The sequence below is a fragment of the Rhinatrema bivittatum genome, chromosome 3 (genome assembly GCF_901001135.1).
Source record: "Rhinatrema bivittatum chromosome 3, aRhiBiv1.1, whole genome shotgun sequence".
Classification (NCBI taxonomy): domain Eukaryota; kingdom Metazoa; phylum Chordata; class Amphibia; order Gymnophiona; family Rhinatrematidae; genus Rhinatrema; species Rhinatrema bivittatum.
In genome coordinates this window covers 565171255-565196772 of record NC_042617.1, presented here as the reverse complement: position 1 = coordinate 565196772, position 25518 = coordinate 565171255, and the positions used below count along the sequence as shown (strand labels likewise).

The 25518-nt window shown below is 43.1% G+C and overlaps 1 protein-coding gene across 2 annotated transcripts in view; it reads right to left on the bottom strand.

Moving 5' to 3' along the window:
- AIG1 (androgen induced 1) overlaps positions 1-11312 on the bottom strand; it is a 203317-nt gene extending 192005 nt beyond the window's left edge. For both annotated transcript variants that reach the window (XM_029596511.1, XM_029596512.1), the window contains exon 1: positions 11140-11312. In XM_029596511.1, coding sequence (XP_029452371.1) covers positions 11140-11280 — 141 coding nt within the window. In that variant the 5' untranslated portion in view covers positions 11281-11312. The remainder of the gene's footprint in view (positions 1-11139) is intronic.
- Positions 11313-25518: the final 14206 nt, after the last annotated feature.

Below are 25518 nucleotides of genomic sequence, written 5' to 3'. Positions count from 1 at the left end.
TGGGGATGGGGGTGATAGTAAATTAATGGGGGAGCAAGAGGTGGCAGTCATCCGCCCCTGAGACGGTTGTGTCTACTTCTTTATTCAAGGTTATACATTCTAATTCTCCTACCTTACTTTTGAGACTTAGGATATAGATATTTCAAGGTACGGTTTTTATTTGTATATGTAACTTTCTTAGCAGTTAACAGTGATAATTTGGAATCTTTTAACTCAATCTGTTCTTTACTTAAAGGTACATGGGCTACTTTTGCTTTTATTGCAATATCTCTATCGGGATGTTCCAACTCCCCTGTTTCTCTGGTATCCTAAGAATTCCTTCCTCCCAACCAAACGCTGTTGATTGGTTGTTGGTTTTTCCTCTGCTTCTACTTTAAAACCTGCTCCATCTCCTTTTTGAAGGTTAATGCTTACAGCCTGGTTCTATCCTGGTTAAAATGGAGCCTATCCTTTTGGAATAGGTTCCCCCTTCCCCAAAATATTGCCCAGTTTCTGACAAAACTAAAGCTTCTTCCCTCACCATTGTCTCATCCACGCATTGAGACTTCAGAGCTCTGCCTGCCTCTAGGCTCCTCACATGGAGCAGGGAGCATTTCAAAGAATGCTACCCTTGAGGTTCTGCATTTCAACTTTCTACCTAAGAGTAAAAGTAATCTTAGACCTACAGCGATCTTCCACAGCAGTTTCATTAACCCACGGCTACTGACTTTGGAAGGATGTGTCTTTGTGATACCAAACTGTTTCCACTTTAAAACGATGGACCTGACAGTATCTCAAGGGATATTCAAACACATAGACATTTTCTTATAGCCTTTCCCTAATCTGTACCTTTATAAAACATTATCTTGTTTATTTATTTAAAATATTTCTATACCATTATTAGCAATATATAATTGACCAGAACGGTTTACAATTCAAAATTTAAGAGTAAAATAAAAATAATAAAATAGCAAAAATTATAATAATCAAAGAATAAAAAACCAGAATTTTTAAAATGAAATATAAATAAGTAAAATAAAATAAGATAAATAAAAGATAGAAAGCTAGGAGAAAATACAATATCATAGTCAATATCTGAGCTCTTTTGGCAGCTCATTATTCACCATGTTTTAACCTTTGCTTCAAATTCACTTTGCATAACAGAAACAGCTTGACTCTTCATCTAAGAGTATTTGAATCAGCTCAACTATTGTGATTCGACACATGTATAACCCTAAAGCACTTTTCTCATATGTAGCCACCCTCACCAAGTCCTCTCATCCCCCCATCCCAGACAACGAAGCCTCCACCAGAAGTGAAGAAATCGCCCAATTCTTCCACAAGAAAATTACCAATATCCTCCTCAGATTTCATCACCTTCCGCCCACCACCCACCCACCCCCCTCCCCCCAACTTACTCCCACTACCACTACTCTCGAAACACTTGAACTAACCTCCGCCAAGGAAGTTGAATCAGTTCTCAAAAAACTCAGACCTGCCAGCCACCCCTCTGACACTATCCCCACCAAATCCCTACTCTCCATCCCAAGCTCCATTGCCAAACCTATTGCTGACATTATTAACTCTTCCCTCTCCTCAGGCCACGTCCCAGATACCCTCAAACAAGCAATTGTTAAACCTCTCCTCAAAAAACTTTCTTTAGACCCTAAGGACCCCTCCAACTTCCGCCCAATCTCTAATCTTCCCTTCATCTCTAAGATCATGGAAAAGATAGTGAATTTCCAACTCACAGAATACCTTGAACACAACAACCTGCTACACCCTGCCCAGTTCGGTTTCCGTAAACACCTCAACACTGAAACACTCCTCCTCTCCCTCAGACCAAGTACTCAGAGGCATGGATCAAGGCAACTGCTACCTTCTCACCCTACTCGACATCTCAGCCGCCTTTGACACCATCAATCACAATCACCTCCTCACACGGCTGGCTGAAATAGGCATATCGGGCTTAGCCCTGCTATGGTTTAAATCTTACCTATTCAACAGGAAGTTCGCAGTCAAAATAGGAAATTCTGAATCCGCACTCTACTCCCTGGCCCAAGGTGTTCCGCAAGGTTCCTCCCTCTCCTCCACCTTATTCAACATTTACCTCTCCCCCCTCTGTTAGCTCCTAACAGACCTCGGGCTCAAATTCTACCTCTATGCGGATGATGTTCAGATCCTCATCCCCATTCATAACTCCCTGACCGATGCATTGGTTTATTGGAATACTTGTCTCGCCTCCATAAACGACTTCCTCACAAACATCCATCTTGCACTGAACACATCCAAAACAGAGCTGCTCCTATTTCCCAGCACCAACCCCCCAAACCCTTGATCTCCAATGACCTATCCTTTAACACCATATCCTCCCAACCCTATGTAAGAGACCTTGGTGTAACCCTAGACCAACAACTGAATCTGAAAAAATATATCAGCTTCATCCTCAAAGAGGGCTTTTTCAAGCTCAATGTCCTTAAGAAACTTAGACCCCCTCCTCCACTATCACGACTTCCGGACAGTTATCCAAGCTACCCTATCCTCAAAGCTTGATTACTGTAATGCCCTATTCCTTGGACTACCCTCCTCCACTATCAAACCCCTACAAATGTTCCAAAATGCCGTCGCCAGGGTCATCACAAACACACGCAAATCCGATCACATCACCCCCATACTCAAAGACCTCCACTGGCTCCCCATTGCATCCCGTATTCTCTTTAAAACCCTAACCATAATACACAAATCTATCCACTCCTACAATTCCAACTTGCTTGACGAGCACTTCTGCCTCACACGCTCAGATCGACCAACCAGATCAAACAGTAAAGGAACTCTAACTATACCGCCCCTTAAAAGAGCCCGCCTCTCTGCCACTAGGGATCGCGCCATCTCCATAGCTGGTCCCAAGCAATGGAACTCCCTCCCAACAGTACTTAGACTCGAACCATGCTATTCTAAATTCAGAAAGAAACTAAAGACCTGGCTGTTCCGACAAGCTTACCCAGAATAGTCTGTTTCCTATACGCCTATACTCTATTCATAATTCCATGATTACACCCTGTATATAAGTTCATCACCGCATTTAGCTGTTTTTGTTAATGTTTACTGCCACTGTTATTTGCACTTTCTGTACTTCTGTATCTCTTTAATTACTTACTCCCCTTCCCCCACCCCTGTTCTTTGTATTTTCAATCTTTCAGTTGTAATGTAAACCGGTATGATGTTTGCACACTAATGCCGGTATATAAAAGGTTTAAATAAATAAATATGGGCTCTATATAACTTACTATGGGCCTTGACAATGCAATTTTTTGAACTGGAGCTAATTTGAATTTGTTATGACAAAGAGTATGAAGACTTATACAATCAAGACTTTTTGTTTATTTATTCTTAGTTAATTTTGGAATATTTCTATAATTGTTCTTTCAGAATGAAAATGTACAGTATGTTGTGTACATCAGTGAAACAAATTCCTACTTTAATGCATTTTGATTTCTCTATTTTAGACAACAGAATGTGAAAAACGTACAAGTACGTGAAGATTTGTGAAAGGCACTGTACATGCAGTCTTTAGCCAACAGTTTCAAGGCAAATTTGGGTAATTAGCATGGTACACACACAAATTATCACATACAGAGTTACATCCAGTCTATGCAGGGCATAACTTGTGCAAGGTAACTTATGTGCACACACTTTTTAAAATCAGAAAGCATGCGCATAAGTCTCAAATCTTCCCCAACTCCACCCTGCCAGTGTGTGTAAAAGTGCAGGTGAAACCGGGTTATGCTCATACTTTCACATGCACTGAGTTCAGGTCAATTTTAGAACAGCCATTTACACACATAAAAATATGTTTTATGCATGTACAAGGCTTTGAAAATTATCCCTATAAAAATTAGGACAACTCTCCATGGTAACCAGATGCCGGCCCCTTTGTGCGCCCCTTAGGGCGTCCTAGTGCAGGGTCCAATTCAGTAATACAGTAATAGTAGTAATAAGAGGACTTTTTTCTCTCACCACTAAATCTCCTTACTAACTGGATCACCCTCTGCTTGGGTCTTCCTTTTCTTACTCCATAACAGAACCTCTCCCATTCAAACCAAGCACGGACGGATCTGTTTTTCACCCCTTCTCCTACCAGATACCCAGCAGACTGACCTCCTCTCTACATTCCACAACATACTACGAATTGTACACTCAAGACAATTATGACACAGGACCACTCAATTCCTATCTTACACTACAACTTCCTCTTCAGGGAGAACTCTCTCATACAGCACTGAACTCGCCCTAATAGATCTCTTATCCCGATCATGATTTCACCAGTCACCCAACTCCCTATTCACGCTGATGCTCTTCAGTGCTCACCAAGAAAACCCACATCCTCAATGACTATCTCCTTGACTCCAAGCCAGACATCTGTGCTATAACTGAAACCTGGCTCAAACCGGCAGATACAGCCTTGATAAACCAGCTCCCTACGTACTTATATGACTTCTTCTCACTTCCCAGACAAAGAAAAAGAGGAGGAGGCCTCCTGCTAGTTGCCAAACAAGAATTGTTTCTAACCCTTCAACCAACCAAGACAGCATCTAACCTAGAGGTATGCCTGTTCAAATCCAAATCGCTCCAAATTCTCCTCATTTACGGCCCGCCAGGAATCCTAGACTCAGTTGCCTCCCCAATGGTTGAAACCATAGCCAAATACTTAAACTTGGACTCTCCAGCAATAATATTAGGAGATTTCAATCTGCATGTTGACTCGACCCATCGCTCAACCAACTGTGAAGCCTTCTTAACCTCCCTCACGGTCATGGGATTCGAACAAATTATAAACAAGCCTACACATAAAGCCGGACATACACTCGACCTCATTTTCATTAACTCCAGCTTCACTCAGTCCACACCCCCCATATGCCTACCAGTCCCATGGTCTGACCATTCGCTGATCTCTACCACCCTCAAGATGAAAGGAAGCTCCTCACCTCCCCCCTCCCTAACCACACTGCACTACAGGAAACCCTGTAAGTCAGAGGTCCTCAGCATATCCTTAGCCAAAGAACTTCCTAACCTTGACATATCAAACCCTAACACAGCCCTAAGCCCATGGCACAACATCACAGAAGAAGTAGCCAATAGTTTATGCCCTCTCTTGACATTAAAAACCAACCCAGCACAAAAACAAAAGAAACAACCTTGGTTCTCCAATGAACTACGATCATTAAAACAAGACCTTAGACGGAAAGAAAATAAATGGCGGAAAGCCCCTAATCCCTCCACCCTATCTACATATAAAGCTGCTCTTCACTTTTACAGAAAAGTAACGTTACGAACAAAAAGGGATTTTTACGCCCAACGAATCCACGACCTTGTATTTGATGCGAAGGCACTTTTCTCTTATGTTTCGGAACTTACAAAAACAACCTCTCCTCCCATCCCAGATGACCAAGCGCAATCAAAAGCCAACGAACTTGCTTCCTTCTTCCAAGACAAAATCTCCAACCTACTAACACGTCTTCCACCCAGCACAAATCCGTTGCACAGCCCCTCATCCGCCTCTCCTAACGGCGAAATTTCATTGGAATCTTTTGAACCCACGACCACGATGGAGATTGAAAATATTCTAAAGAGAATGAAACCCTCCACACATCCATCCAACCAAATCCCGGCTAAACTACTTCTACTGGTGCCGGAATCTATTTCTAAATATCTGGCCAAAATTATCAATTGCTCACTCGCACAAGGAATCTACCTGGATGTGCTAAAACTTGCCACTCTCAAACCCATACTCAAGAAACCAAACCTGGACCCAGGTGACCCTAACAATTTCCGCCCTATCTCCAACCTGCCCTTTATCGTGAAGGTCATGGAAAAAGTGGTCAACAACCAGCTATCGGAATATCTCGAAGAACATAAAATTCTCCACTCTACACAATACGGTTTCCACAAATCTCGAAGACTGAAACCCTTCTCATATCCCTTACAGACCACCTCAGTTTGGGTCTAGACAAAGGTCATTCCTTCTTATTAGTGCTTCTTGATATCTCTGCAGCGTTTGACACAGTTAACCATTCCTTCTTACTAAATCGACTATCTGATATAGAGATAACAGGAACAGCCCTCAGATGGTTTGACTCCTTTCTAAGCAACAGAGGCTATAAAGTCAAAGTTAACAACAAAGAGTCGCCACGCATCAGCTCTCCTCGCGGAGTCCCCCAGGGCTCCTCTCTATCACCCACCCTCTTCAATATCTACCTCTTTCCCCTCTGCCAACTGCTTACAAATTTAAAATTGAAATATTGCATGTATGCAGACGATGTACAAATTCTGATCCCTATAACCGAATCTCTTCCAAAATCACTCAAGGAATGGGACAACTGTTTGCAAGCGATAAACCTCCTCCTTACCGGCCTTAACCTGGTCCTCAATTCTACCAAAACGGAACTCCTTCTTATTTCTCCAGAAAACTGCGATACCCATCAGCAGTCCTACACTAACTCTCCAATCACACACGCAAGAGATCTGGGAGTAATAATCGACCACCATCTGAGTCTAAAGAAGTTCATCAACAATACAACCAAAGATGGCTTCTATAAACTACAGGTGCTAAAAAGACTCAAGTCTCTACTGCACTTCCAAGACTTCAGATCCATTCTACAGGCCATTCTGTTCTCAAAGGTAGACTACTGCAATGCTATTCTTCTAGGTCTCCCAGCATCCTTCACTAAACCCCTTCAGATGTTACAAAACGCAGCCGCCAGAATACTGACAAACACCAAAAGGAGAGAACACATCATGCCTATCCTCAGAGACCTACACTGGCTCCCAATAACCTTCAGAATCCTTCACAAATCCCTCACTATCGTACATAAAACTATCCACCACCAGGTTCCCCTCGACTTACAATTCCCACTCAAACTTCACACCTCCTCCAGACCTATTAGGGATGCTTATATAAAGGTTCTCTACATGTCCCTCCTAACAAAGCCACCCATTTATCAACCATTAGAGAACGAGCCTTCTCAACAGCGGGACCCACTATCTGGAATGCTATTCCACCGGATCTCAGACTAGAATGCTGTCTGCTGACTTTCAAAAAAAACTTAAGACATGGTTGTTCAAACAAGCATTCCCATAATCAATACAAGTAATAGCCAAGACACAGTCCTGTCTTAGGCCTTCCAAACACCCCCATCTCTAAAGTCGCATTGAATTGATGAGTTAACTGTCTACTCTACATTTTGAATTTATGAGTTAACCATCTACCTCTACATTTTGAATTTATGGGTTAACTGTCTACCTCTGCATTTCCATCTCCCCAGTTCCTTACTCCTGTTTTATTGTAACTTTTTGCTCCTCCAGGTTATTGTTAATGTTTGGATTCTATGTTTCCTGTAAACCGATATGATATGACTTTCGGCATGAATGTCGGTATAAAAAAGCATTAAATAAATAAATAAAATAAATAGAAACAGCAAACTTTGGCCTGGATTTATCAAAATGCACTAAATATCGCATGCAATAGAAAAAGGGGCGTGTTTTATGGTAATAGGCAGTTTATCACAATTTGCACCAATACCTATGCGAAGCGCTCAGTTACCGTAAATTGCGATAACTTTTTCGCACTTTGAGATAAGTGTCAGAATTGTGGTATTACCTACATACAACCCCTGGGGGGACCATGTTTACTATCAGGGCCACTGAGGGGAGAGAGAGAGAGAAAGAGAGGGAGGAAACTCACCCAAAGATGAGATTTGTGCAATGTTCTCTCAACCTAGCTTGATGTTACCCAGGTAGAGAGTCCATCAAGCTAGGTTGAGAGAACATTGCACAAATCTCATCTTTGAGTGAGTTTCCTCACTTGGAAGGTCATCAAATCTTCACAAGAGACCACTGTTCTGTTCGTATGTCTCACTTTGAATGTCAAAGTGGCCCCTAACCCCTACACTAATACCTAAACCTCACCTCAAGTTACTAGGTAGGCCTCCCATAGAGATATAAATACCTATCTAGTGTGCAGACATCATGACTAGTCTTTCCCTTAGCTAGGCTGGTGCTCCAGGCACACACGCAATAAAGCCTAACTGAAAAAGGTATATCTAAAATCTGCATTAAAGCCATGCAATGGGGCTTCACAAAACAGTGAACCTAACTCCTCCTCATTTTCTGATTTGCATCGCACCATACTTTATGGTGCTATCACATGCATTAAAGGTGTTTTCACATGCGTTAAAGGTGTTTAATGCATGTGAAAATGCCATAACGCTATTTGATAAATGACCCTGCTTGTCAGTAAAAGCTTCCCTAAACTATGAATAAATAATTAACTGAGAAGGTTGTACTGTTTAAAGGATAAAAAAAAATCAAACTATATTTTAGGAAAAAGGCACCACCATTTACATTAGTTAAAATTTCATAAGAGATTTACACATATAGATTTGGCAGTTTACTCACATATTACACCTGCTGTTTATTTATTTATTTATTTATTTATTTTAAACCATTTGTATGCCACGCTATCCAAAGTCCTAAGCAGCTCACAAAGATAGTCATAATAAAACAGATAAAAGACTTTAAAACAGACATATAAGAATAATCAAAACAAATATGTAAAAAGAGCTCAGAAATAATAAAACAATACATAAATGGAAGCAAAATCATCAAAGACAGGGAGAACTTATTCTGCATGTAGGACCATAACATTTTTAATTGATTGTAAAGCTTCTGGAATAAGTGATCATATACATTTTAAAAGTGAAATTTTGACTAGGTGGAGGGTCTGGGTGAAATGATGGGAGTTGATGCTGAAGAGCCAATAGGGTCTCGAAGACATGCAGATGGACTGGACGAACTGGCCGGATAAGTAGCGCTTTTAAGATTATCCAAATAAGTGCAATATATTTGCACATTTTTTTACATACATGTGCAATTTGCTAAGTATATTTTCATGTACTTTATATACAGGAGTACATTTATACATGTCAATACACGGGTGCATACACAGCTGTGTCAAAGTTAACCTCATAGATTGTATTTTCAACTCTATGCACTTTCAACTCTATTTTCCATGAAAAAAGTACCTGCATAAAAAGCAGGTGCAAATGTCAGTGGATGCAAGTTTCAAAATGAAAGTATGCATGTACTTGCTCTTTGAAAATTGAAGCTAAGCCTGCGGGTAGGAAGTATCCTGCAGTCTTTGTTCCAGTTCAGACAGTTTACAAAGTGCCCCTACTACGTAGTGCACCTACATTTTATGATGGAAACATTTTTTTTTTAATTTTCATCATTCTGAGTCTCAAGATGAAAATGAAGCAAGTACATACTAATGATTTGTACACATATAATTTCTTGTGCAAGAGATATATGTAGGCTAAGAAAACAAAAGTGATCATCATCATCTCTTTCATGCTCTTCCAACTAATGGAGCTCAAAGCATATTTCAGTCTACATTCACATGCAAGAGGTATGGCACAGTAGAAACATTTAGGATAAATAATTTGGGACCACTTTCAAGTACAGAAAATATAACACACTAGCTAACAGTTGCTTTTCAAGCACAAGCACCTAGGACAAATAATTTAGGACATATAAGGCACCATGGGTAATATCATGGAAAGAGAAGAAGAAGTGTTTAAAGTGACTAGGTGTTGTTTAGCTACATCAGGCATAGGCAACTCTGGTCCAGGAGTGCCACAATTATGAGTTATATTTGTATGCACGGCCTCCATTATATGCAAATACATCTCATGTATATTCATTGTGGATTCCCTGAAAGCCAGACTTGTTTGTGGTACTCCAGGACCAGTTACCTACCCCTGAATTACATCTAAGATTGTCTGGACACATCTAGTTAGTCAGGTTTTCAGCATAGCCATATTGAAAATTAAAAAGATAGATTTGCATACAATGGAGGCGGTGCCTGCAAATCTACCTCATGCATATTTACTGTGGATATCCTGAAAACCTGACTAGGTGTATCCCAATGACTGAGTCGAGAACCACTGTTTTAGGGTTAAAGGGTGCCTTTTGATTGGTACAGTAGGTAGCAGCATATGAAGCGCAAGTTCCAGGGGAATCTCGAATGTAAAGTGTCTAAGAGCAACTTTGCTATATAAAATATAGTCTACATATCAGGAAGCCAGGTCTCAGGATCCTTTATTTAAAGTCTCTGAAGCAAAATTGCTATGTATCAGATAATCGATGACAACTTAAGTACAAGATGACAGATAAACACATTTTATTTGCAAACTAAAAAAATATACAAAAATTATATATAAAGTAACTTATTGACCGATGATTATGCATAAGATAAATGAAGGTTTAATTAACACTGGAAGTGCCTATTTTGACTGGCCATCTTTGATAGCAAAACATTAATAAGAAAGGACTTTGCTGCTATTTATATATTGTATTTTGTCCCAATTTCACCCTTGCAGTGCAGTGCTAAGGCATGTTTGGAACTGATCCTGAGAAGGTTTTATTTCTGGTAGTTGGGGTGACCAACTTCATAAACTTGACTCCCTAAAGAAAGATGTGCACTTCATCCACAAAACAATCTTGAAAAATGCTGCCGCACAAGCCCATATAATTTACACTGTAATATGTTCAACCTTGAAAATATGTATTGGCCAAATATCTTCTAACAGCAACTTTAAAGTAAAGTCAAAAATAATATTAATCTGGATTTACATAATGCCTTTTATCCAGATGGGATCTCAACATGGTTTATAGTTATAATACTTAAGAATCTTGTATAGGGTGGAAGATAAATGGGAGAAATAGCAAATTGCAAGTCAATGGAAAATAATGATTCTGTTTTCAGATTACACAAAAGACTTCATGTATCTTTCTGACCAATAATATCCTAGCTTCTTGTCTTGTAGGCTATTAATGTACAGTACTTAGCAATGTTCTTTCTTATCCAGTTCCAGCTTTTGTTACCAGTTTATTGGAATACAGTTGGATCGTGCTGCCCTTGCAAAGATGCCCATTTATTTTGGTGGATGACTATATCAAGGTGCAGAGGGGGAAATACATGCCACCAGAAAGCCAGTATGCCCGGGCCCCTTCCCATGCCGTGGGATGCCAGGGGATGCCTCCGGGCCTCGGAAGAAGATGCGAGGGGGAGAAGGGCTGCTTAGTGCACACCCAGCAACTTACCAGGTCTATGAATGTCAAAAATTTCCAGCTTCCGCCGTAAGTCTGATGAGCTGGCATCTCAATAGCCTTGTAATGGCAGAGGACGGAACAGTAGGATAGAAGGATGGCCAGCCTCAATACCTGGGACGGAATGAGCGCCATGTTGTTATCAGAAGAGGGGGAGGGAGTGGAGGGCGGAGGGGGCTGGCGCGCGCGAGTTCCTGTGTGTGTGTGTGTATATGTCCCTTTTTTTAGCCGCGTGCGTGCGTGCGCGCTGCACGTGCGGTGGCCGTGGATTTGCGTCTTTATGTTGCGCACCAGCAAGCTCGCGCTGTAATGATGTGTCGCTGCGTCTCCTCGAGCTTGGAGGCTTCGGGAGGGGTTGCTATGGCAACTGAATTGGTCCTGAATTTTGTTTTGTTGGGGGGGGGGGCGGGGGGTTGTCATGCGGGAGCTCGAGGCAGGTGACGTGTGTGGAGGAGGCGCCTGTCAGATGGGCTTCGAGTCCAGATCTGGGGGCTGCTGGAGGTGGGCAGGGGTAGATGTGGCGCGTTAGCAGGAAGGGCGTTTGGAGGGGTTGGGAGGGAGAAGGGCAAACCCGAAACGTCTCCTGACGTGCATTGAAGTGATTCCAGTTTTCGGTCCGAGGACGAAGTTGTGGATTTCTAACCGGAAAGAAAATTGGACTTAAAAAATAAAATGGATTCTTGTAACACAGTGAGCAACTTACGAGTTATTCTTGGGCGATGGCTGTGACGCTGTAATAAATTCGATTTCATTTTTAGAGACGTTCTTATAAAATAAGATGTATAATAATACAGAAAGCAGATTCATGCCAGTTACAGAATTGCAGTGTAGCATCTCTTTCTGTCCCAGTATGTTTGTTTTCAGTGATTTTTTTCCCCTTTAAGCACAATATTAAATGAATGTAATTGCCCACATCGTTTCCAATGAGGGCTACCATCTACAGAATCTGTAGCAGCAGCTGATGGGTCCTAGTGTGCAAAAAAAGAATCAGGTGACTGTATTTCATTCAGCAGGATTTTTGAAAAGAAAACACATTTGCTGTGAGTTCATCTAAAGCAGGTGCCCACACCAAATAGTTTATGAGTCACAGCGGAGGAGGACCAAGTAATGAACACATAGGAAGCATATAAAGAATTGCCAGATAAGAAGAGAGGCATTTATAAATAATGCATTGCTGAAATATTTCCAGGTATTGCCTCGATAAATAGTTTATAAATCCCTGATTAGGATATTCTAGATAGTAGGATATAGTTATAGTGGATCACATCAGTGTACCAATTTAAGACACATTCAAAGTGCAGGGGGGGTAAATCAAATTTCATCAAACACTCTTACATTTCATCTAAATATGATTTTATAACAATGTTTTCATTTTTATAAGTTGTTTACAAAAATGTAGAAAAAAATCAAACAACATGCAGTATATAAATGAACACGTTAAATGGGTGCACACAACTTTAGGATATATTTATATCAAAATACAATTTAAATATATCATTTATGCAAAGGTTATATGTCACTCATACCACACATACCTGCACACTCTTACATATTCACATTAAAATAAGCCTAATAAAATCACCATGAACTAATCAGACAACATACAAAAAGACATCTTCCTCAAAATCTTCATTTCTTTGTGCTGGTCAACATGGAAGTTCTATTTAGTTTTTCAAACTCTCAATATTCATCTGTGCCATACCAAACATTTTCCAGGTCTCCAAAATTACCCAACAAACATGTTCTCACTATTCATCTCCTCCACATCCAGGATCCAGATATCACCACATCAAAGGTTTCCCAGAGGATTCCCAGGTATCACAACAGTTTCCCAGGTTCCCATAACATAACATACCTCATATTGGGTATGTTATGTAAATATGTATTTTCCTGATTAATTTTATCTCCCTCATGACATTTATTATATGTTTATTCATTTATATGTTTTGACTGATTTTTTAAAACATGTATCTTGTTTTACAATGATTGGCAATATATGGGGGGATTGTTTTTTATTTTTTTCAGAATAGTTTTTATTATCAGCAAGAAATGCATCCATGCGCTAAGCATAACAGTATAGCACAGTCAGTTCCAGCAGGGGCATGTCACAAACAGGTTTAGTATGTCAAACAGTAACAAAAGCACAGACCGATCAGCTGAAAATCATACAATGCAATTTCCGCTTTTCCTTGTTTTTAATAACCCCCCCCCCCCCCCCCCCCCCCCCCCCACTCTCCCAGCCTATTGTCCCAAATACTAGACACGGCCCCTGCTAGCATCCCACTCAAACACTCACAGCATCCACATTCACCCCGATTGCCCTCCCCATGCGGCCGGGCATGTGGCCCCAAACAGACGATAGTAGCCCCCCCCCCCCCCCCCCCCCCCCCGAGACCAGGGAATTCAATCCCATAGTATAGCATAACCAGTATCCAACAGTCCAGTTTGTAAGTCCTTGGGTAGCAATGCAAAACACGCTTGCCAGCACCCCTCGTACTTCTTATCTTGTTTGTGGCTTCCGGAAATGCAGTCCATGCGTTCCAACTGCATAAACATTGCCATCTTCTGATGCCAGGCCGCTACGGAGGGAGATGTGGCCGATTCCACCCACACAGTCAAGACCGTGCGACATGCCAGCAGAGTGGCCAGACGCCCAAACTTTGCATTAGAATGGTTATCTGGCGGCAGCGTGCAAAAGGGGTGATTTATCAGAAAACTGCCTGAGGCATGTGTGGCAATACCGGTACATCGAGTAATGGTGTCCAGCACAGTTTCCCAAAACCGCATAAGCATCCGGCATTGCAGGAGACGGTGTAGCAAAGATCCGTCCTCCAGGCCACATTTGATGCAAAGCGGAGATCAGTAAGACCCATCTTGAAACAGTAGACATTGTCATAATAGGTCAAGTGGAGAATCCGGAACTGCAGCTCGCGAAGTCCCACATCCGGGTTATTGGCATGCAGACTTTTTTTTTTTTTAATTCTTTATTTATTCATTTTAATACATAAACAAAAAATTTTTGCTTATAAAGAAATATTGCGATTCCAATAACAAACAGAAAAACAAAATTATTTTGTCACCTTCATAAGGTCAAAAACAAAGACATTCACCACCAAGGAATAACTTATATAGATACTTCCTAAACACCGGTGACCAAAATACTTATATAATTTCTAACATTATTTAATATATTGAATCTCGCACCCAGCAGAGTATTAATTTGTGGATCCGGAAATCTTTAAAGGAACACTTTTAGAACAATAAATCAATATTTAAACAGGCTGCTCGTAACAACACATCCATTTTCTTCCAATTTAGGTTAAGATGTTAACTTTCCTGGCCTCAATAAACTCCTTTAATTGCTCAGGAATAAAAAATACATAACGTTCATTATCTTTCATGAGAAAACATTTGCAAGGAAATTGTATTTTAACAGTATAGCCCAGCCCTATGGCCTCTTGTCTGAGGGTTATAAACCCCCGACGCCTGGCCTGTGTGGCCGGAGCTAAATCAGGAAAAACTTTTACTACAGCCTCATGAAAATTATGCGGATATTTCCGAAAATATGCTCTCATCACTAGACGTATATCTTTGACGGTAATAAATGACACCAACAGTGTTCCCCTATTTATAACTTGTAATGTGGAATCTTCAAGGAACCCAGTCAGGTCCCCTGCAAAGGGAACATTTGCAGGATCTCCTGTACGCGTCGATGCAGGTAGAAAAAAACAGGAATTTATAGAAGGTAGGTTTTCTTCTGTTATCTCCAAGTTCATTTGTATGAATCTTTTCAAAGTTGTGTAAGGGATTTCTCCCACAACTTTGGGAAAGTTGGTAAATCGTAGATTCAAATGTCTAGATTTGTTTTCTATAAATTCTACGCGTCTGGAGATAGCTTGAGAATCTTTAATTGCTGCAATTTTATACTGTTGAAGCTGTTTATTTTCTTCTTCCATTTTACTTATTTTCCCTTTCATACCGTCTAGTTGTGTTTGCACTGCATCAACTTTATGAACGCTCTGCAAATTAGAAATCTCCATTTTTCCATTCATGGAGTTTATAGCCGAGGCCATGCCCACCATAAACTCCCAGAGGGATTCTAGAGTCACCTGCGCAGGCCTCTCAGGAATGACAATTAGGTCTTTCTTTGTGCTATTTTCTGCGGACATACCTTCTCCCAGGCTCGTGCTGGTTACGGTTAGCCCCTCAGGTCTTAGCTTCTCCACCGGACTCGATGTTAAAGGTCCGGCTGTTGCCCCGTCTGGAGTCAGTGAGGTAAACCCTGGAGTTTGGCCGGCTTGAATCGCTGCCGTACCTCCACTCCACATCTCCTCAACTGCGCTCTGCGTAGGTGGCTCCCTCTGCTCCGGGCTTAGAGACACCTCCCCCGTCGGCAAGGTCAGCCGTTCCACGCTTCCCTGCACATCGGTTTCCTCAGCTCTCTGTTGAGGTGTTGGACTCACAAAACGGGTAATCTCTGTCTGAATACTCGGGGAAGGGTTTGTTCCGGTCGGGTAAGTCCGAACTCTACCCTTCCTCTTAGCAGGCATTTTTTTTCTCCAAAAAGCAAAAGACGAAGGCAGAGCGTTCCCGTTTAGGTCTCAATACGAGCGGCCATCTTGGATCTATCCGGCATGCAGACTTTAAAAGCAATTCAACATGTAGTCCAGGAGGGTAGACCACGGGTGCACCAGTGGTTGCAAGAAGTCGCAGGTCTTGCGAGCCTGACCTAGTGTTTTCCATCCTGCAATAGTGTTTATGAGACAGGCTGTGTCGAAGACTTTAGTTGCATAGTTTCTGCGGCCACCACCTCCGTTGTCCACGAGAGGGACTGCAGATAGTGGCAAGCTTGCAGGTATGCAAAGAAATGACGGGGGTGACAGATGATAATCCTTAGACAATGATTGAAAGTCCAAAATATTATGGGACTCCGAGTCGTATAAGTGAAAAGTGAACATGACCCCACAACTGGCCCAATGTTGGAAGATGCCGCTGCAGTCCCGGCCAGGCAGAAAGTCCAAATTACCCAACAGCGGCATCAGTAATGAGGTGGTGCCCGCCAGACAGAGCTTCCTCATCCACCTCCAGGCGCGAAAACATGGATTCATCAACCATCTGGGGAAGTGCAAGGTGCGTAGCTGCGAGGGTCGGAGATGTAACAAACAAAGCGGTGACCAAGGTGCCGTCATTCTGCTCACCAACCCCCTTTTCACAATAGCGATAAGTATCTGTCAACCACACTCCCACAAATCTCAGCTGGCAGGCGACATTGTAGAGCCGAAAATCTGGCATCCCTCAGCCCCCAGCCTGTCGGGAGTGTTCAAGAGTGGTGTATTTAATACGGACAGCCTTGCCTCGCCACAGAAATTTGGAGATGCGGGATCGCAGACACTTTAAATCGTTAACAGTAAGCCAACATGGGAGCATATGTAACACAGATAGAATTTTAAGGAGAAGTACCATTTTTACCAATGCGAATCTGCCAAACAGAGAAAGTGCGAGAGGTTGCCATGCTATTAATTGTGCCTGTACTTTGATAATTACAGCAGATAGGTTTAATTTGTACAGTAGGCTTTGGACCCTAGCCCGTCTTGGCCCGCTGCCTTCCCCACCTTCAATCCCTGTATCACCGCATATACATCTCAGTCGCTAATAGGCTTACTCAACTCCATTAACTGGTCCGCAGCTAAGCGCGGCCAAGTCAGCCCCTGGAAGAAATGTTCTGTGGCAGCAGGATAAGGAAGCTTTTTAGCGTACAGCGTTTTATAATATTCTAGAAACCAGGTTGAAATATCCGCCGCTGTGTTCTTATGCGCTCCATTCCATCCCCGAATGCTGGTAATAACCGATCTTTGATTTCGGGGCCGCGCTAAATTGGCTAACATTCTGCTCGCTTTATTATCGTACTTATATAGTTGATATTGGTAATACTTTAACGATTTAGAGGCTCTTTGATGAATTAAAGAGTTAAGTGTTTCTCGCGCTTGATCCACCAGACTTTTATCGGCCTCACTATGTCACAAAGGGCAAAAACCTAAGAGGTCCAAAATCCACAACCAGATGAAGGCTCCACAAGAACACTAGTAACCGCAAGGGATGACAAAGCATGTTAATGATTTACCCGCTTTTGGCCACTTACATTATTTCAGCTGATTTGTGGGGGGGGGCCCATAGCATTTGCTTGAAGGTCCACTCATTTTTTTTGTAATTTTTTGCTCAACACTTAACCAGTTATTTCCTTTGAATATACCCAGTTAAGACTAAAGTTATCCTAGTACATCCACCTGAATAACTTTGAAACCTAACCAGTGATATTCAAACAATTGGTTAGATTTCAAAGTTATCCTACTATGTATAGCCAGATAACTTTGTTCAAGGAGATTCAACAGGATGTTTATCCTGCTGAATATCACTGATAACTTATCTGGCTAACTTTAACTGGATACGTTATCCATTCTAGGATTTTTTTGAATATTGACCTCTATATTTTTTAATATTAAACTTTGTTTCATGTTTGGCATAAGGCAGTGATGGCCAACCTTTTGAGCTCAGTGTGTCAAAATTCATTAAAAAAAACCAAGCATAACTCGGGTGGTGTGTCACTTCTAGAAAAATCCATAATTGTGATATTTGTAGCTCTAATTAATAACAAGAAGTTATAATTTTAATATATGTACTGTATTTATTAATAAAGCAAAAACAAAGAATTCTTTACCTTGCCTGCTTAGTGACTTTTTTGTTGCTGAATTTCGTCGGATAAATCTTCAATTAAAACACTCTCTCCCCCTCCACCCCCCACCCCCCCTCCCACACAAACTCTTACTCCCCTGGATTTTCTCATACATACTCATGCTCTCACTCTCTCTGGCTCCCTCACATACACACAAACACACACACCCAGGCAGGCTCCCATTCATTTTCACACACACAGACCCCCAGGCAGGCACCTATGCATTCACACACATACACCCCCAGGCAGAGTCCCATTCATACACATGTACACACTAAAGGCAGACTCCCCTCTTTTTTGCCAGCAACCTCAGAACCTCTCTCATTCCTCTGCTGCCACTGTAACTGCTGCCACATGACTATTGGGGATGTTGCTATTCTTGCACATTCCCAAAGATTACATGTGCCAATCACTAAAAAAATATATATTTTTTTAACCTTTGCTGTCTGATCTTAGTTTTCTAATTGGTTGGTCACAGGCTTTTTTTTTCCACCTTCCCTTTATTTTTTTTTGCCAATTCCTTTTATATTGTCTTTTTTTCTGTTTCTTTTCTCTCCATCTTCTTCCCTCAAACACACAGTCAGGTTCTCATTCTCACATGCATTTCTCTCTCTCACACACACACACAGGCTCTCACTGTCACATGCTCTCTCTCATACAACCATTCATACACACAGTCTCTCACTGGCACATGCTGTCTGACTCTCACACACAGGCTCTCTCTCACTCCCACATGTTGTCTTGCTCAAGCACATTTATTTATTTATTTATTTAGAATTTTTATATACCGACATTCTTACATTAAAATGCAAATCATACCGGTTTACATAAAACAGAAAAAGCAGGAAAAAATATTTTCATAGTCAAATACAGAGAACATTTATAATAAAATTTGCAGTCTCTGCAAACATTCAGATCCTCACACACAATCTCTCAACTCATCTCATGCGCGCTCACACACACACAGACCCTCAGCCTCTTTCTCACCTCTGGGACTCCTCTTCGCGGGTCGCCGCAGGATGAGCTCTGCAGCGGCCCTGCTACCGGGCCTCTTCCTCTTCTCGGGCCGCTGCGATTTGAGATTCGCGGCGGTCCGTAAGCGCAAGCGATGCTCCTCTTCTGCACGCACTGATGCTTCACCTCCTTCCTGCCCACGCGGCTCCGGCAACGTTTAGTTCCGGGGCCGCACAGGCAGGAAGGAGGAGGAGCATCAGCGCGTTCAACACAATCTTTTTCTTTGGGCTGTGGTGAAGTGAGCCTCACCACGGCCCTGCCTATCTGCCTGTCGCTGCGCCGCATGCGCCTCCCTGCGCCCGGGGGCATTGGGGGGGCTGGAGGGATACTAAAAAACTAAAAAACTAATTTTAAAGGGTTGGCGCAGCCGATAAAAAAAAAAGGCTCGGCACAGCCGATAAAAAAAATAAAAATCGATAGTCCAGAAACGCTACGCGTGTCAGCAAAAACGGCTCGGCGTGTCACCTCTGACACGCTTGTCATAGGTTAGCCATCACTGGCATAAGGGGATCCCCAAATTTGCTCCTTACTGAGGGTAATTCAGTGGTTTCGTTTTCCAGAAGAGACAGAGAGCTTAACAGAAAAGAGAAGTCAAAAAGTTTAAGAAATCCTAAATATATATATACATATTCACAATTTATATAGCTAAGTCAGTGGTTCAGTTTTTCAGGGGCCTAAGTGACCCTCAACTCATGACATAGAAGTGGCTTCACATTTGCTGTCCCTGCCTAATACATAAACGTAGATAAAAATCAGTGTTCTAGTTGTAAAAAGATAACAAGGAGAACTCAGCGTGATGTCTCGTAAGCAAACCAGTCAACCAGCCTGGATTTAAATGAACAAAGCGAAGCAAGTAGTGCAAACACAGAGAGGACTTGTGGATAAAGAAGAGCTAGGGAAGCATTGAAAATTCCTTTTTGTCCTATAGCATTCCTTAGTTAAACATGAGAAACCAGTACTACCGAAAGCACACAGTCTGCTGGCTCTTCCTATGCCCATTCCACAGCCCTAATCTTCCACAGGGTGTCAAGTTTTATTGGCAAAACCACATTCCTAAGAGTTTAAATGTGATTATTAAAAGGGGAGCTTGCATACTTTATACTTAATGCTGCTAGTTTTTGGGTACTTGCCAGGTTCTTATGGCCTGGATTGGCCACTGTTGGAAACAGGATGCTGGGCTTGATGGACCCTTGGTCTGACCCAGTATGGCATTTTCTTATGTTCTTATGTTCTTAGAAACTACATGCTGGATAGCCTTACCTCGGAGGTGGAAAAATGAATGTAAATGCCACTGAAGGAAAGGATAGTCAAATATCTACAATCCTATGGGTTGCAGGATCCGAGGCAACATAGGTTTACCAGAGGAAGGTGATGTCAAACTAATCTGATTGACTTCTTTGATTGGGCAACTAGAGAATTAGATCAATGATGCGCATTCGATGTGATTTTTCTGGATTTCAGCAAAGGAAGCATAGTTTGCCCCTTATGGGGTGGCAAATGGATTCCTTTGAAAGTTATCAACCCAAGAGAACATTCTGAGATCTACATTCAACGTGTTTAGTTGGCTAACTAAGAAGTTAGCCAGCTAAATGAATATTTGGGCATATATCCTGCTAAATTCTAGATGCCTAATAAGTTAGGGAGCTAGAATTTAGCCAGCTAAGTTAGGGGCGTTCCAGGGGCATAACTGGGAGGAATTGAGTTAGATAGATAAAGTTAACTGGCTAACTCTAATATTCAGATGACTTATCGGCTATGTCTGGTCGGACCAAAGAGCTGACCTAAAGTAGGATGGCTATAGTTAGTTGGCTAACTTTAACATAACTGGCTATATTCAATAGTGTGCTTTTGCTATTGAAAATACCTCCAAAGTTTATCTGGCTAAGTTTGCTGGCCAGACTGTTTCTGAATATGGACCTATCTCTTGTCAAATGCTAAGTTGGCTGACACATTCCCATGCATGGCTTTAGAGGAGTGATAAGGAGTGACACAAAACCCACCAAAATATCATAGCAGTTTATTCACAGAATGAAGGAAATCACATTAGAGAGTCCAACCATTGGCTTAACTGAACTGACATAGGCCTATGATTGGCATAAATTCATGGGAAGGGTGTCTTTTGGAAATGAAAAATGAAAGAATTAACAACAAACTACCAAGATACCTTTTCATGAGAAAGGTTGAATTGTGGGGAGGCAAAAGATTTTGTTCACAGGGCAAGAGTGAAGGATGAAAGACCCTTAAAACTCTCATATCGATGGGTTCCTACTGACAAGAACCAAAAACTGAAGCAAACATAGAATGAAATGGAATAATAAGTCTATCAGTAGATGTGCTTCTCCTTTCGTACTTGCATGGAAACTCACTGGAGAGTTGAGGATATGCACAGATTTCAGGTGACTCAATTCTAGAATTCTATAGGATGCCTATCCCCTTCCATATCAGGCATATTCACTTGAATCTCTTGGGGGTTACTGCCTTTTTAGCACAATTTTAGGGATGTGCAACCCCAGAATTTGGGGTTTGGTTCATATTTTCACTTTGAAATTTTTTTTTACAACAAAATTCAGTTCATTAGATGTTTTTTTCAGTTCAGTTTACTTGCCAAACCAAAAAAATAATTACCGTAAACAAAAATAAAATCCCAAAACAACAACAAAAAAATTAACTGTCCCACCCCAGGACCAGGCCTTGCAGTCAAGGTCTGGTCCCAATATCAGGGCCCACCTGAGCATGGGTCCCATTACTGAAGCCTAGGCCCAGATGCTAGAACCTGACCCGAAGCCTGGTTCTTTTGCCGAGGTCTAGGCCCAGCACTGGGGCTCAGCCTGAGGACTGGTCTTGTCACCAAGGCCTGACCTGTGACCTGTCCCAGCACCGGGGCATGGCCCAAGGCCTGATCCCATTACTGAGGCCTAGGTCCGAGGCTTGGTTTTGTCATCGAGGCCTAGGCTGTGTGCCTAGGCCCAGGCTGTGTGCCTAGGCCCAGTGCCTAGGCTCAGTGCCAGGGCCCATCCTGAGGCCTGGTCCCATCATTGAAGCCTAGGCCCAGCCCAGAGGCCTAGGATCAGACCTCCCAACATCTTCTTTCATCTGGTTCTGTGATCTTTGAAAATTGATGGACACACTGCAGTGATGTCACTGCAGCACCTTCCTCCAGAGTAGATGGCATCATTTTGATGTAGGTCATTGAAATGTATGTCTGTATCTCAAAATGATTCTGTCCTCTTCAGAGAAAGGTGCCGCGGTGACATATCTATAGCATATCCTTCAAGCAGACAGCATCATTTTTCAAAGAGCACGAAAGAAAGAAAACATTGGAAGGCCTGTTCCTAGGCCTCTGGGCAGGGCCTAAGCCTTGAAAATGGGACAGGGCCTAGGCAACAGCGAAGGGACCAGACCTCAGGCCTGGCCCTAGTGCCAAGCCTAAGCCTTGGCAATGGGACCAGGCCTTGGGCCAGGTCCTGGCACTGGGCCTAGGCTTTGGCACTGGGCCTCACACTGGGCCTCACACTGGGCCTCACACTAGGCCTCACACTGGGTCCCAGCCCTAGGCCTCATTTAGATCTTGGTGGAGGTCCATTTTTTGTTTAAATGCATAAATATGAAAATATCTGAAAATTTGGCACTATTTTTGTAGGGCTATTTTCAGTTCATTCCATTTGTTGCATTTAAATATTCAATTTAAGCTAATCCAGATCTCTATAATTGATTTAACTTCTGGATTCTTCATTATCCTCAAACAAGAAGAGAAGGACAGGAAATATACAGCCTATATATGGAGCTCAGACTCCAGGAATGTGTAGAAAGGTAAGCAAGGCTGCATTCTCTCTAGATCCCTGGGTAGTTATTTATTGTTAAATGTTACGTAAAATATATGGGCCTTATTTTCCAAATGCACGCGAAATGTCCCTTTTCGCGTGCGATACCAAAATGGGGGCGGAGTCGGCCCCGGAAGAGGAGGAGTCGGGGCGTCACCGGGCCGACTCCGCGAAGACGCCGTGGACGACGAAAAGGTAAGGCCCTTTTCACGTCCATGTTCGCGCCCAATAGCTACACCTCCTATGGTGGCGCTATTGGGTGCGAAACCGGCAGTGATCGCACCGCGACGGTGCGATCACTGCCGGCTAGCGCAGGCCCGCCCCCCGTTTCGGCCCCCCCCGCCCCTCGTTCCCTAAAGTATCGCAGGCCTGCGATACTTTAGAAAATGAGGTCCTAAATTTGCATGGTTAGTTGGTTTGGGGGTTAGTTTCAGTATGAAAATTGTGATCAGTTTGGAGTTTTGAAATTAAACAAAGCTGTAATGTATTTCAGCCTTCTGAGTTGCAAGAGCAGGATTTCCTACTGCTTCTTTACTGTTTTGAGTTGCAGATACACCTTATGGCCTCAGAATAAGGTGATTAGCAGATTCAGCCAGACGTCTTTAGACCCAAGTATCCGTGAATCTGTAGGTGGTAGCAGTAAGCTGGCTACAGAGGCAGGATAATGGGCTGAGCCCCATGTCTTTTAAATACCCAGCGACGCCTCTGTGCCAAACAATCGGTCCGATACAGTAAGGAGCGGTAGGAAGAGGTGCGTTAGTGCCGGGCGCACCCGCGTTTGCAGCACGCACAGTCCTGCTCACCTACCGCTCGATACTGTATTAAAAACGCATGCAAATTCAAGCCGCGTCCAACACGTGTCCAACGCGCGTCCATGAAGCGCAATCCATTTTACTGTATAGGCGCTTATACAGCGCCTATACAGTATCCTGGGTGCGCTGGTACCTGTCATTTCAAATGTCATTTGAAATGACATTTGAAATGACATTTGAAATCCCCTCGCGACTCGACATGTAAAGTGCAACTTACTTTTTTCTTGCAGCCCTCCTCCGGAGACAGACCGCGGCTCTCCTGCCTCCCGGGGGCAGCCGGCGAAGATGGATGCCTGCACGGGTCCTCTGACACGATCGCTCCCGGGAGAATCCTTACTGAGCTGCGGCCACTTCTCCTGCGTGCATTCAACCAGGCGGAGGGAGCCGGCGGCGAAAGCGGCCCCCTCCCGCGAAGGAGAATGAATGTGCGCCTGTGCGTGCAATTTGGCCGCTCAAGGCGTGACGTCACGACATTTGGCGTCATGGCGTGTGACGTCGGCGTTTGCTAATGCACTGCCTTGGGCGCCCAAATTGCATTCATTCACCTTCGCCGGCGCTCAAGGCAGTGCATTAGCGAACGCCGACGTCACACGCCGTGACGCCAAATGTCGTGACGTCACGCCTTGAGCGGCCAAATTGCACACACAGGCGCACATTCATTCTCCTTCGCGGGAGGGGGCCGCTTTCGCCGCCGGCTCCCTCCGCCTGGCTGAATGCACGCAGGAGAAGTGGCCGCAGCTCAGTAAGGATTCTCCCGGGAGCGATCGTGTCAGAGGACCCGTGCAGGCATCCATCTTCGCCGGCTGCTCCCGGGAGGCAGGGGAGCCGCGGTCCGTCTCCGGAGGAGGGCTGCAAGAAAAAATTAAGTTGCACTTTACATGTCGAGTCGCTTTTCCCCTTTTCCGCTTTTTTCACTTTTTTTGCTTTTCGTTGCTTCGGGAGGAGGGTAGAGAGGACTGGGCTGCCCCGGAGACCGGCACCCATGGACGCAGCCAGGGCAGGTGAGCGAGGGCTGGAGGAAAGTTTGCCGCATCTACCCTTACCCCTGCCTCTAATGCAGGGGTAGGGGTAGGCGGTAAATTAGCAGGTTAAATGCGCGGCTAAACTGCAGGTTAAAAAGGCGATAGTCGGGGCGCGCGTTACTGAATGGGGGGGGAATAGCTAATCCGATCGTTTACATCTCATATACATGCCGCGGGCGGAAGGGGTTACCTGGTGACTTAAAGAGGTGGTAAGAATGAGTTAAAGGGGATAGTGAATCGTGGGTTGGACTAACGCGGCCAAATTGTGAGTAGAAGGCGGGTTAGAAGCAGGGTAACCGTGGCCGCACTTTACTGTATTGACCTGAAGGACATTTGTTTCCAGACATGACTTCCTGGAAAGGAGAGAGCACCAAATTTAAGGTTCACCTCATACGATGAAATCCTTAGCTGCAGCCCTGGTTTTCAGCATTAGAATATTAAGTGGGCTGCAGGGTGAGACCAATGGTCCATTGAGGCCGGCATCCTGTCTCTGTCAGTGGCCTATCTGGGCCACTTGGGAATAACTGGCAGATCTTAATGGGAAGATCCCTTCCCTGTTACTCATTTGCAGAAATAAGTGGCTGGTTAATAATTGTTAATGGTGCTACTCAGCAGAAACTTGTTGAAACCTTTTTCTTAAACCCAGCAATGCCATTAACCTTGACCACATACTCCAAAAACAAATTCCACAATTTAACTATGCATTGACTGAAAAAAGAAAAACTATCTTTGCTTTAAACCTGTTACCAATTAGTTTCATGGAGTGTCCCCTAATCTTAGTACTATTTATACATAGCCATTCCCTATTAGCCAGTTTCACCCATTTATAATTTTTATAAATCTTTATCATATTCCTTCTCAGTTGCCTCTTTTCCAAGCTGAAGCACCCTAACCTATTAAGCCTCTCTTCATAATGAAGCCATGCCATTCTATTTATCATTTTTGTCACCCTTCTCTGTCATTCTGGGGGTAAA